At 52.9% G+C, this 13,173-nt stretch overlaps 1 protein-coding gene across 3 annotated transcripts in view; it reads left to right on the top strand.

Annotated features, from left to right (window-relative positions):
* The window catches only part of LOC144950593 (protein kinase C alpha type-like), a 280,255-nt gene that overhangs the window by 186,352 nt on the left and 80,730 nt on the right, over positions 1-13,173 (top strand). For all 3 annotated transcript variants that reach the window (XM_078880745.1, XM_078880744.1, XM_078880746.1), the window contains 5 exons: positions 2,781-2,892; positions 3,633-3,764; positions 10,616-10,772; positions 11,720-11,854; positions 12,366-12,462. In XM_078880745.1, the coding sequence (XP_078736871.1) occupies positions 2,781-2,892; positions 3,633-3,764; positions 10,616-10,772; positions 11,720-11,854; positions 12,366-12,462 (633 nt within the window). The remainder of the gene's footprint in view (positions 1-2,780; positions 2,893-3,632; positions 3,765-10,615; positions 10,773-11,719; positions 11,855-12,365; positions 12,463-13,173) is intronic.

Below are 13,173 nucleotides of genomic sequence, written 5' to 3'. Positions count from 1 at the left end.
ACGTGTCGATCGCAACACAAGCGGACGACCGCTCGTGATGCGATCGAAAAGTCGTGATTTGTTTTATTCCAAACTCTGTGACTCTACCGAAAGAACCAAAGAGTAAAGGCTTCAAAGTAGCGAGTGCTTTTCAAACAAGTGCGCGCGTACGTAACGTTGAACTGAAACCCCACGACCCCGCCGTATACCTGGCGAGGTTTCGATTTAAAGCTTTCGTGACTGCAGGGATTCATCTTCTTGGTTCTTTCGGTAAAGTCACGTAGAATGGAAATAATAAAATGATAAAAATACAACATGATAAAATAATTCTCACGACGTTTCGGCCACAACGCAAGCAGCCGTCCTCAGGTGAAGAACAGGTCTGTCGAGAAGACGATCGGATTTGGTTGCGTGGCTGCTCCACCTGAGGACGGCTGCTTGCGTTGTGGCCGAAACGTCGTGAGAATTATTTTATTATTTTTTATTATTTTATTATTTCCATTCTACGTGACTTTACCGAAAGAACCAAGAAAACCTGGCGAGGTTGTTAACATCTCCGTGGCAAAGCGGCGGCGGCGAGCGCGAGCCCCCCCCTCCATCCCCGGTTTGTTTCCGAGGAATGGAGCCATGAGCGCCGTAACCGCTCGCGACAGATGGCCGGTTTTATTTTATTTTTATACAATAATTCGTAATGCAGAGTCGTGTGAATTAATTCCTCCGGGAGCCGTGACAGATTGGTCTTTTTATTTCTGTGCGGAGCGTCAAGTCTTTTTTTAATTTTTAAAAATCTTTTTTAAATCTTTCTCGCGTGAAAATTAACCCCCTTTTTGACGACGACTGGAAACGCTTCCCTTTGGGAATTTATCACCACGTGCCTCCCTCTGCCCCCCCCCCTCGCACCCCACTCTGCATTCCGTGAAATAATTCCTCCCAAATGTTGGGACCCCAAAAAAAAAACGATCGGATCTGGTGCGTGGCTGATCGCGCACGCGGTATTTTAGTTGGAGATCTGTAGGGGAACAAAAAAAACCCCAATCATTTTTCATATTCGTAGGTTTTTTCGGTAAAGTCACGTAGGTAAAAAATTAAAATGAATACCCATCCTCGATGCATTGATGAGATGTATCCGTTCCTTTCAACCGTAGGCTCTGATATCTGCGACGGTTAAGAGAGACTGCCTATTCTGTTGCCACTTGTGGCTGCGTCGAGTTGGACTCGAAATCGCCAAATTTCCTGTCGCCTCGCGCCAAATGCTCCTTTTTGACGCCGTCGTCTCCATAGCGTTGGGACCGTGGGGAGCGGTGGAGCAGCGGTTAGCGCGCCGAGCTACGGATCCAGCGAGAACCGCCTGCCACCACCGCCACAATTGTGCCGACTTCGATTCCCGGCCACAGCTACGATTGAGCGCCTACTTTTTATTTTAGCAAGCAAGGCCCCGCTGAGCACCTCCTTTTGTCAAAAGCTACCTGGCCAAGGCTCAACATCATCGCGTGGAAAAGAATAGCAGCAGTCATTCAGACGCTGTCTTCTCGACAGACCTGTTCTCCACCTGAGGACGGCTGCTTGCGTTGCGGCCGAAACGTCGTGAGAATTATTTTATTATGTTTTATTTTTATTATTTTATTATTTCCATTCTACGTGACTTTACCTAAAGAACCAAGAAGAAGAGTATGGCAGCTGTTGAGAACCCCGTGACGTCGGTTCTAAATGTGGAGGGGGGGGGGGGGGAAACCGCAGGACCCGGAGAATAATCCACGCGACCACGTGGAGAGAGACGCAAACTCTTCTGAAAAGAAAGCTGCTTGGCTCTGAGGCCTGACCTCGTAAAATTCAAACATGTATTTCAGTTTTTTAGGCTTTCCGCGTTGGAACGGCGCTCGCGTTTCCCTGTTACGATGGGGCGCGCGTTCCGCAGAGCGCGAGAAAAGTGGTCACGTAAAAGAGAAATGCATCATAGCGTGGACGTGTCGTAGAGAGGACGCGTCGTAACGTAGACGCAGGGCCGGATTAGGACTTAGTAGGCCCCTGGGCTACAGGTACTGCGAGGCCCCCAGTAATTTTTTCAAGAGGAAAACAAAGTTAATGAAAAATAACATTTAATTTTTTACACGGCTAACAACAAATAAAATGCGGCATTCACGAATGAAATCACTTTTCACTTCAATCTCTGGAGGCACTCCAGCTGACGGGAGGCCTCTAGGCCTGCAGCCCCTAAAGCCCCCCACGCCTTGATCCGGCCCTGCGTGTACGCGTCGTGATGTGGACGCATCTAACCTGGACGCGTCATAACAAGGACGTGTCATAACGTGGACGCCGCACGCGTTTCAACGGCAACTCGCCACACTCCGTTATCGTTGGGACCTTTTTGCCAGTGTCAAAGTATGAAAAATCAAGAGGTCTTACCCTTTGCTGGCAATGAAAGCGGTGATGTTGAGGAGTCAAGTTACTCCATTAACCACGCAAGGTACTTGTGGTGCAAACACAAACATGGCTCTGACAATAATAATAATATTTGCATTGTCTCTTAAACTGATTGGCCTACACCAGAGACGGCAGCCTTCTTCATGGCCTCGTCTCACCGCCAGTGTCACACCAGAGAACAGCGCCAAAAGGCGAGCGGTACAAGTACAATGCCACCATCAGAGCATTCATAGCTCGGAGTGAACAGCTGTATCATGGGGATACATTTTATTTCCAGTATCGTTATTAACGTCAATTGCCGTTCTCTCTCCATCTCTCTCTCCGTCTCTTTCTCTCTGTCCGTCTCTCTCTGCGTCTCCCTCCGTCTGTGCGTGTCTCAGGACCCCCGCAGCAAGCACCGCTTCAAGGCCCACACCTACGGCAGCCCCACGTTCTGTGACCACTGCGGCTCGCTGCTCTACGGCCTCATACACCAGGGGATGAAATGCGACAGTGAGTGATGCTCTCGCAGAGACGACACCAAAACTCCTCCGCACAGAAGGTCGGGAGTCGAAGCCGGCTGACGGGGTGGGGTGGCGATGATCGCTGCTGGTGTGACTCCCACCGGGGTCATTGCACATGGATAGTTCATTTTTTGTAAAAAAAAATGTTTTACACGTAGGCTTTCGCGACCAATATTATTCATAATCAACGTTTTTGGGTTTAGATCGCGTTATTTATAAATGTGTCGTAACCCTCCACCACCCGACACGGCCAATCAGCAAAAAAGTGTCACGTTGACAAAAGACAAATTAGTTCACTGCTTTAGCCCACCAGTGTGTTGAAGCGCGAAACCACAACATTTACAATTTGAGTATGACGTTTCGCTGGTAATTGCATCCAGCATCATCGCCAGAATTGCTCGATGATGCTGGATGCAATTACCAGCGAAACGTCGTACTACAAAAAAATTTGTAAATTTTGTGGTTTCACGCTTCAACACACCGGTGGGCTAAAGCAGTGAACTAATTTGTCTTTTGTCAACGTGACACTTTTTTACTGATTGGCCATGTCGGGTGGTGGAGGGTTACGACACATTTATAAATAACGCGATCTAAACCCAAAAACGTTGATTATGAAAAAATGTTTTGTTGCCAAACTTGTCTACAATTCTTCACCGGCGAGGGCCATCGACAACCACCGTCTCTCTCCCCCCCACCCCCCACCCACCCACCACCCCCCGTGTGGCACAGCCTGCGACATGAACGTGCACAAGCGCTGCGTGGTGATGGTGCCCAGCCTGTGCGGCATGGATCACACGGAGAGGCGCGGGCGGATTCGCATCGTCGCCGAAGTGACCAACGCCGAGAAGCTCGTGGTCAGCGGTGAGTTGACGATGATGACGATAATGATGATCACGACGATGATGATCACGATGATGACGATGATGATAATGATGACGATGATGATGACGACGATGATGATGATGATGATGATGATCACGATGATGATGATCACCATGATGACTACGATGATGATGACTACGATGACGACGATGATGATGACTATGATGACGACGATGATGATGATCACGATGATGATGATGATCACGATGATGATGATGATCACGATGATGATGATCACGATGATGACTACGATGACTACGATGACGACGATGATGACGACGACGACGATGATGACGATGATGACGACAAAGAAGATGATGACGATGATGATCACGATAATGATGATGACGACGACAATATGAATTTGATGTAGTCGACCTGGAACGCCGTGCCCACAGAGACACCGCGACCACAGAGACACTGCAACCACAGAGACACTGCAACCACAGAGACACCGTGGAGGGGAGTGGAGTGAGATGGGAGGGGAAAGGCAGAAGAGTGCGTGGAGGGGAGTGGAGTGAGATGAGAGGGGAGAGGCAGAAGAGTGCGTGGAGGGGAGTGGAGTGAGATGAGAGGGGAGAGGCAGGAGAGTGCGTGGAGGGGAGTGGAGTGAGATGAGAGGGGAGAGGCAGGAGAGAGCGTGGAGGGGAGTGGAGTGAGATGGGAGGGGAGAGGCAGGAGAGAGCGTGGAGGGGAGTGGAGTGAGATGAGAGGGGAGAGGCAGGAGAGTGCGTGGAGGGGAGTGGAGTGAGATGAGAGGGGAGAGGCAGGAGAGTGCGTGGAGGGGAGTGGAGTGAGATGAGAGGGGAGAGGCAGGAGAGTGCGTGGAGGGGAGTGGAGTGAGATGGGAGGGGAGAGGCAGAAGAGTGCGTGGAGGGGAGTGAAGTGAGATGAGAGGGGAGAGGCAGAAGAGTGCGTGGAGGGGAGTGGAGTGAGATGAGAGGGGAGAGGCAGGAGAGTGCGTGGAGGGGAGTGGAGTGAGATGAGAGGAGAGGTAGGAGAGTGCGTGGAGGGGAGTGGAGAGAGATGAGAGACAGGAGAGTGCGTGGAGGGGAGTGGAGAGAGATGAGAGGCAGGAGAGTGCGTGGAGGGGGAGTGGAGTGAGATGAGAGGCAGGAGAGTGCGTGGAGGGGAGTGGAGAGAGTTGAGAGGCAGGAGAGTGCGTGGAGGTGGAGTTAGATGAGAGAGGGGAGGTAGGAGAGTGCGTGGAGGGGAGTGGAGTGAGATGAGAAGTAGGAGTGCGTGGAGGGGAGTGGAGTGAGATGAGAGGGGAGAGGTAGGAGAGCGTGTGGAGGGGAGTGGAGTGAGATGAGAGGTAGGAGAGTGCGTGGAGTGGAGTGAGATGAGAGGTAGGAGAGTGTGTGGAGGGGAGGGGAGTGGAGTGAGATGAGAGGTAGGAGAGTGAGGAGAGTGAGATGAGAGGCGAGGTTTTCTCCACTCGCACCTGACTCTCATGCCCCACGCATTGGGTGACGTTTGGTCGAATCTATGAAAAATGGCGGCTCCAGCGCTGTGTCTGTGATTGTCAACGCGCTACTGCCACCTGGCGGTGCGTCTGGGCGTGGCAATGCTGTAGACGGCACCAGGGACCCGTTTCGTGGAAGACAATTTTTTCACGGACCAGGGGGGGTGGGGGGGGGGTTCATCATTGGGTCTTTCCCCCTTTTCAAAGAAGCTCTCCAGCAACGTTTATTTTTTCTACTCATTGTGGCCAGGGGTTAGCAGCTTGCAGAGGTCGCAAACGGGTTTTGATTCCTTACCCTTACCCGGCCGCACCAGGGTCGCAAATGGGTACTCATACCCGTAACCGGCCGGGTACGGGTACTCGTTCCCTACCCGTACCCGTACCCTACCCGAAATGAGTGACAAACGGTTACTCACCAGTGACTCACGGCCTACCCGTACCCTGCCGCACCAGGGTCGCAAACAGGTACCCGTACCCGTACCCAGCCGGGTACGGGTAGCCGGGTATCGGGTAGGGTACGTGTATCGGATACCCGATTGCGACCTCTGGCAGCTTGTGGGCTTCCCAAAACTGTGACTGAGGCAGTGCGGGAAAGAGGCACGGACGGAAGTGGTCAATAAAATAATAGGGGCGGGCCACGCGCGGACTAAAATAAGTGTCGGATTCTGACTTCTGAAAAGGAGCGGCCAACCTAGATCCCTTGCACGCGCAGTTTACAGTAGTGTTCGCGTTCCTATGAGAATCTAATGCCGCCGCTGATCTGACAGGAGGCGGAGCTCAGACGGCAATGCGAGCCATGGGAAGCGGCTGTCAATACAGATGACGAAGCTTCGCTCGCTCGCCCACCGCTCACCTCCTGCTGTGCGGCCCGGTTCCTAACAGACCGGTAACGTTCCGTGGCCCGGGGGTTGGGGACCCCTGGTCTAGAGGGTTGCTGCTGTATGGCAATCGACTTAACCGCGATGTTGCTGCTACTCGCAGCCAGCGTAGAGATTCGTACATTACGTTTTTAGTTATTTGTTGGCAGGGGGGAGGGGTGGTGGTTGTTAGGCCACCACGAAATGATCCGGCCAAATTTGTGCCGTCGAATGAGTGGGTTAGTGAGATGGCGGTTGAGTGGGTGAACGAGTGGGTTCGTGAGATGGTGGGTGGGTGGGTGGGTGAATGAGTGGGTTAGTGAGATGGTGGGTGGGTGGGTGGGTGAATGAGTGGGTTAGTGAGATGGTGGGTGGGTGGGTGAGTGGGTAGTGAGATGGTGGGTGGGTGAGCGGGTGAATGAGTGGGTTAGTGAGATGGTGGGTGGGTGAGTGGGTGAATGATTGTGTTAGTGAGATTGTGGGTTTAGTGGGTGAATGAGTGTGTTTGTGAGATGGTGCGTGGGTGAGTGAGTGGGTGAATAAGTGTGTTAGTGAGATGGTGGGTCGGTGAGTGGTTGAATAATTGTGTTCGTTAGATGGTAGGTGGGTGAGTGGATGAATGAGTGTGTTAGTGAGATGGTGGGTGGGTGAGCGGGTAAATGAGTGGGTTAGTGAGATGGTGGGTGGGTGGGTGAGTGTGTGAGTGAGATGGTGGGTGGGTGGGTGAGTGTGTTAGTGAGATGGTGGGTGGGTGAGTGTGTTAATGAGATGGTGGGTGGGTGGGTGGGTGAGTGGGTAAATGAGTGTGTTCGTGAGATGGTGGGTGAGTGGGTGAATGAGTGTGTTCGTGAGATGGTGGGTGAGTGGGTGAATGAGTGTGTTCGTGAGATGGTGGGTGAGTGGGTGAATGAGTGTGTTCGTGAGATGGTGGGTGAGTGGGTGAATGAGTGTGTTAGTGAGATGGTGGGTGGGTGGGTGGGTGAGTGGGTGAATGAGTGTGTTCGTGAGATGGTGGGTGGGTGGGTGAGTGGGTGAATGAGTGTGTTCGTGAGATGGTGGGTGAGTGGGTGAATGAGTGTGTTCGTGAGATGGTGGGTGGGTGGGTGGGTCAGTGGGTGAATGAGTGTGTTCGTGAGATGGTGGGTGGGTGGGTGAGTGGGTGAATGAGTGTGTTCGTGAGATGGTGGGTGAGTGATGAATGAGTGGGTTAGTGAGTTGGTGGGTGAGTGAGCGGGTAAATAAGTGGGTTAGTGAGATGGTGGGTGGGTGGGTGAGTGGGTGAATGAGTGTGTTAATGAGATGGTGGGTGGGTGAATCAATGTGTTAGTGAGATGGTGGGTGGGTGAGTAGGTGAATGAGTGTGTTAATGAGATGGTGGGTGGGTGAATCAATGTGTTAGTGAGATGGTGGGTGGGTGAGTAGGTGAATGAGTGTGTTAATGAGATGGTGGGTGGGTGAATCAATGTGTTAGTGAGATGGTGGGTGGGTGAGTGGGTGAATGCGTGGGTTAGTGAGATGGTGGGTGGATGGGTGAGCGGGTAGATGAGTGGGTTAGTGAGATGGTGGGTGGGTGAGTGTGTGGGGGTGAGTGTGTTACTGAGATGGTGGGTGGGTGGGGGTGAGTGTTAGTGAGATGGTGGGTGGGTTGGGGTGAGTGTGTTCGTGAGATGGTGGGTGGGTGAGTGGGTGAGGGAATGAGTGTGTTAGTGAGATGGTGATTGAATGGCAAAATTCTTGATGAGTGAGTGGAGTTCAAGGTTAAAGTTCAGATCAGGATAGGAGTTTCCATTTTCCAGAGCGACCCCGGGTCACCAAAATAACCAAAGGCAATCGAAATCAGAAACGTTATTTTTTGTGACTGCAGGAGGAATCCGATGAGCCACTCGTAAACTATTAAACAACCTTTTTTATTTTTTTACTTTACCGTGTGTAAGGCCCCGTCTGATCTACGTCGCTCGTTTTCAGAAGCAGCAATCTGGCTGTCACAGCCATATCATCACCACCACGTGGCAATTTACAGCAGCAGCCCAATTCTCTGAAGCGCGTTGATTATTGATGCGGAGGGGAAACCCGGAAGAGCCTGCAGACAAATCCACGCGACCACGAAGAGAGATATAGAGACATGCCGACTTCAAATATAGAGCAGGCGTCAGGGGTCGGAATCGATCTCCTGCGAATCGGGCGAGGTAGTTAACATCTCCTAGCTACCGTGATGATGATGATGAGAAAGAGAGACACGCAAACTCCAAATATACAGCAGCAGACGTCAGGGGTCGCGAACCCACGACCTCCTGCGTACCAGGCGAGGGAGTTAACATCTCCTAGCTACCGTGATGATGATGAGTAAGAGAGACACGCAAATTCGAAATATTACAGCAGCAGGCGTCAGGGGTCGGGATTGAAACCCACGATGAGCTAGGAGACACGGTGTCAGCACAGTTACAACAGCAACACACAAAACAGGGACCCCTCTACTTACGAACTAGTTCGGTTCCAGAGGTCTCTTCGTGAGTCCAAGTTCACTCCCATCAATTACAAACATGTTGCACGGCGTGGCTTTTAAAGTTGTGTAATCTCCTGTGGTTATAGATGCCACTGGTTCTTCACATTCTGCAGATGTAGATGCCACTGGTTCTTCACATTCTGCAGATGTAGATGCCACTGGTTCTTCACATTCTGCAGATGTAGATGCCACTGGTTCTTCATGTTCTGCAGATGTAGATGCCACTGGTTCTTCACATTCTGCAGATGTAGATGCCACTGGTTCTTCATGTTCTGCAGATGTAGATGCCACTGGTTCTTCACATTCTGCAGATGTAGATGCCACTGGTTCTTCACGTTCTGCAGATGTAGATGCCACTGGTTCTTCACATTCTGCAGATGTAGATGCCACTGGTTCTTCACATTCTGCAGATGTAGATGCCACTGGTTCTTCACATTCTGCAGATGTAGATGCCACTGGTTCTTCACATTCTGCAGATGTAGATGCCACTGGTTCTTCACATTCTGCAGATGTAGATGCCACTGGTTCTTCACATTCTGCAGATGTAGATGCCACTGGTTCTTCACATTCTGCAGATGTAGATGCCACTGGTTCTTCATGTTCTGCAGATGTAGATGCCACTTGTTCTTCACATTCTGCAGATGTAGATGCCACTGGTTCTTCATGTTCTGCAGATGTAGATGCCACTGGTTCTTCACATTCTGCAGATGTAGATGCCACTGGTTCTTCACGTTCTGCAGATGTAGATGCCACTGGTTCTTCACATTCTGCAGATGTAGATGCCACTGGTTCTTCACATTCTGCAGATGTAGATGCCACTGGTTCTTCACATTCTGCAGATGTAGATGCCACTGGTTCTTCACATTCTGCAGATGTAGATGCCACTGGTTCTTCACATTCTGCAGATGTAGATGCCACTGGTTCTTCACGTTCTGCAGATGTAGATGCCACTGGTTCTTCACATTCTGCAGATGTAGATGCCACTGGTTCTTCACATTCTGCAGATGCCACTGGTTCTTCACATTCTGCAGATGTAGATGCCACTGGTTCTTCACGTTCTGCAGATGTAGATGCCACTGGTTCTTCACGTACTGCAGATGTAGATGCCACTGGTTCTTCACGTTCTGCAGATGTAGATGCCACTGGTTCTTCACGTTCTGTAGATGTAGATGCCACTGGTTCATCACGTTCTGCGGATGTAGATGCCACTGGTTCTTCACATTCTGCAGATGTAGATGCCATTGATTCTTCACTTTCTGCAGATGTAGACGCCACTGGTTATTCACGTTCTGCAGATGTAGACGCCACTGGTTCTTCACGTTCTGCAGATGTAGATGCCACTGGTTCTTCACCTTCTGCAGATATAGATGCCACTGATTCTTCACGTTCTGTAGCTGTAGATGCCACTGGTTTTTCACGATCTGCAGATGTAGATGCCACGGGTTCTTCAAGTTCTGCAGATGTAGATGCCACTGGTTCTTCAAGTTCTGTAGCTGTAGATGCCACTGGCTCTTCTTGTAGATGCCACCACTGCCATCTATTGCGCGGCGGTTGAACTTACGACTCTCGCTCTGAATGGGCAACTGGACATACGAGGAGGGCAGGTTTGTTGGTATCTCTGAAAATCGAATGTTTTTAAGTCGAGGTGTCCCTGTACTGCAATAACAGCACGATAAGGGGGGGGTGCAAAATAATAATAATAAAGCACGGTGAAACAAATTAGCAATCGGCCCAAAAAATACTGCCGCACGACGGGTGAGTCTCTCTCCCGTCGTGCGGCAGTCTTTTGTCTGCATGTATGCACCCAGCCACCGCATGCCTAAACAGCTTTTGTTCGGCCGGATCGAGGGGGATAAACGGGCGCGGCACGGGCTAGAGCAGAGATGGAGTGATTGTGGTACAGGAGGACGTGGAGCTGAGTGGACTTGCTGATTAATGGTACCAGCGGTGTCAAGATCGGCCTCTGTGGAGGATAAACGGGCGTCGCGATTTGTCTCCGTTGCAGTGAAGGAAGCCAAGAACCTGATCCCCATGGACCCCAACGGCCTCTCTGACCCGTACGTGAAGCTGAAGCTGACCCCTGACCCCAAGAGCGAGAGCAAGCAGAAGACCAAGACCATCAAGGCGAACCTGAACCCCGTGTGGGAGGAGCACTTCACCTTGTGAGTGCCGGTGTCGTGGCCCGGACCCTTACACGCTTGTGCGCACACACACACACACGTACACACACATACACACACACGTACGTACGTACACACACGTACAGAACACGTACACACACACACACATGTACACATAGATGTACACACACATACGTATGCATGCGTACACACATACACACGTACACACACATACGTACGCACGCGTACACGCACATGCACACGCACGCGCACACGCGCACACGCGCACACGCACGCACACACACATACGTACGCACGCGTACACACGCACACACACATACGTACGCACGCGTAAACACACATGTACACGTACGCATGCGTACACAAACATGTACACGCACACACGCGCACACACACGCGTACACACACATGCGCGCACACACGCGCACACACACGCATACACACGCGCGCACACATACACTAACTGCTGGGACAAGTGTTGTTAGTGAGCACCTATGAAGGCTGGCACTGTGGCACATGTGGCGGTGGGTGGCCAGCACCACGCCCGGCCGCATTTGTCTCCCCCAGTGGCGATGTTTGCACGCCGCACCAGGTACACATTTGAGGCTGAGTCGACCTAGGGGAGGTCGATTATAATCGCCACCGGTGTTGGCCGTGAGCGGTGATCGAACCCGGGTGGCCAGGCTCGCGGCGTGGCACGCGAACCACGACATCCTGTACACAGGAGAGAGAGCTCACATCTCAGCACCACGATGACTTGCGGCATCCCAGAGCGACGTTCCTTTCATGAAGTACGTCGCTACAGGGCAGTAGGTCGGCAGTAGAGGAGGTGCCGCCCAGCCTGGCGAACGGCGGTTGAAGCTCCGTGCCCCCCCCCCCCCCGCCGCCGCCGCGTGCGTCTCGCCCCCGCCCCCCCCCCCGCCGCCCCCCCCCCCCCCACCGCCCCCCTCGCCCCCCCCCGCCCGCAGCAAGCTGAAGCCGACGGACATCGACCGCCGCCTCTCCATCGAGGTGTGGGACTGGGACCGTACAACCCGCAACGACTTCATGGGCGCGCTCTCCTTCGGGGTCTCGGAGCTCCTCAAGGCGCCCGCCAACGGCTGGTGAGTTCCCCACCCGCACCGCCGTCTGAACTCAGCGGCTTGGCGGCCAAAAGCGACGGGATTTTTTTTTTTTTCCGGTTGAGGAAACAAAATTCCGCCTCTCAAAATCGAACCCCGACTGCGTTTGCCGGCATCTCGCCGCGAGACGACGGATCTCCGCGTCCGGCTCTTGGCGAATTTTGGCCGGCGACCAGAAATGGTTCCGTTTGAACGTCGCCGCGGATTTTTTTTTTTCCCCGACAACGTCTCTTTGTCGGGAACAGTGCAAAGACGACGGGTGACCGTCAAGGGTTGTCGGCGCATGGGTTGTCAATGAATGGCTTGACGCAGCCACGCGCCTGCCAATTGCTCTCATTGTAATGTTCGTGACGGCTGCGTGAGGTCACGTTGGGGACACAAAGTTGGCCGCGCTGGGCTGTGGCGTCCTACCGGGGCGACACCGCACCGCCCCCCCCCCGCTAGCTAGGGGGGGGTCGGAGGTCTTTGTCACTTCATCGTGCCCGTGGCGCAGGTACAAGCTGCTGAGCCAGGAGGAAGGGGAGTACTACAACGTGCCGATCGCTCCCGACATCGAGGATGGAGACACCGAAATGCGTCGCAAGTTTGAGGTGGGTGGTGGGGGAGAGGTGGGCGGGTGGTAGTGGGGGGGGGGGGAGCTTTGCTCTATTTGAGGCGCGTCGGCTCAGAAAAACCACGGCTAAGTAACGGCGAAAGCTCTCTCTCTGGGATGCCGGAATTCCAGGAGCGGGGGGGGGGGGGATCATTGCTGGCTGCATCGAAAGCCTGGACCCAAAGAGAGAGAGAGAGAGTGACCATCGCAGGAGTTACATTGAAAGGCAGCAACGTAGAGGAGGAGGAAGACGAAGCTGGTGGCGCACGCACGCGGCAATGATGTGGAAATGAAAAAGGTGGCGCTCCTTGGACGCGCATCGGGACCGAATTAGAAGCGTCTCGTCGTCGTCGATTTTGTTGTCGTCGTTGTGTCGAGAGAAATGGAACGAACCGCAGAGGGAGAGGAAGGCCTCCAACTCGCAATGTCTTGACGGCGACATCATGATAAGAGCTCAAATGAAATCACCCGCTTCTCTGTGGGTACCGCTCCCCATCGAATGAGGGGCGCAGACTCGAGGATGTCGGCAGTAGCGACATTTGTCCAGCGGGCGGACGAAGTAATGCGTGAGAAACCAGCGATTACTGCGGTCCGTTTCCTCTCGGCACCGCGTCGCGCTCTCTCCGCCGTGTTCCATCGCTGCCCGTTCCCGCAGGGCGACACGAGGTGGCGATGTTGCAGTGTCCAACACTCGTTGGGTCCTTCGGTA

This window comes from Lampetra fluviatilis, chromosome 58 (genome assembly GCF_964198595.1).
Source record: "Lampetra fluviatilis chromosome 58, kcLamFluv1.1, whole genome shotgun sequence".
NCBI lineage: Eukaryota > Metazoa > Chordata > Hyperoartia > Petromyzontiformes > Petromyzontidae > Lampetra > Lampetra fluviatilis.
This window is presented reverse-complemented; position numbering and strand designations above follow the sequence as displayed.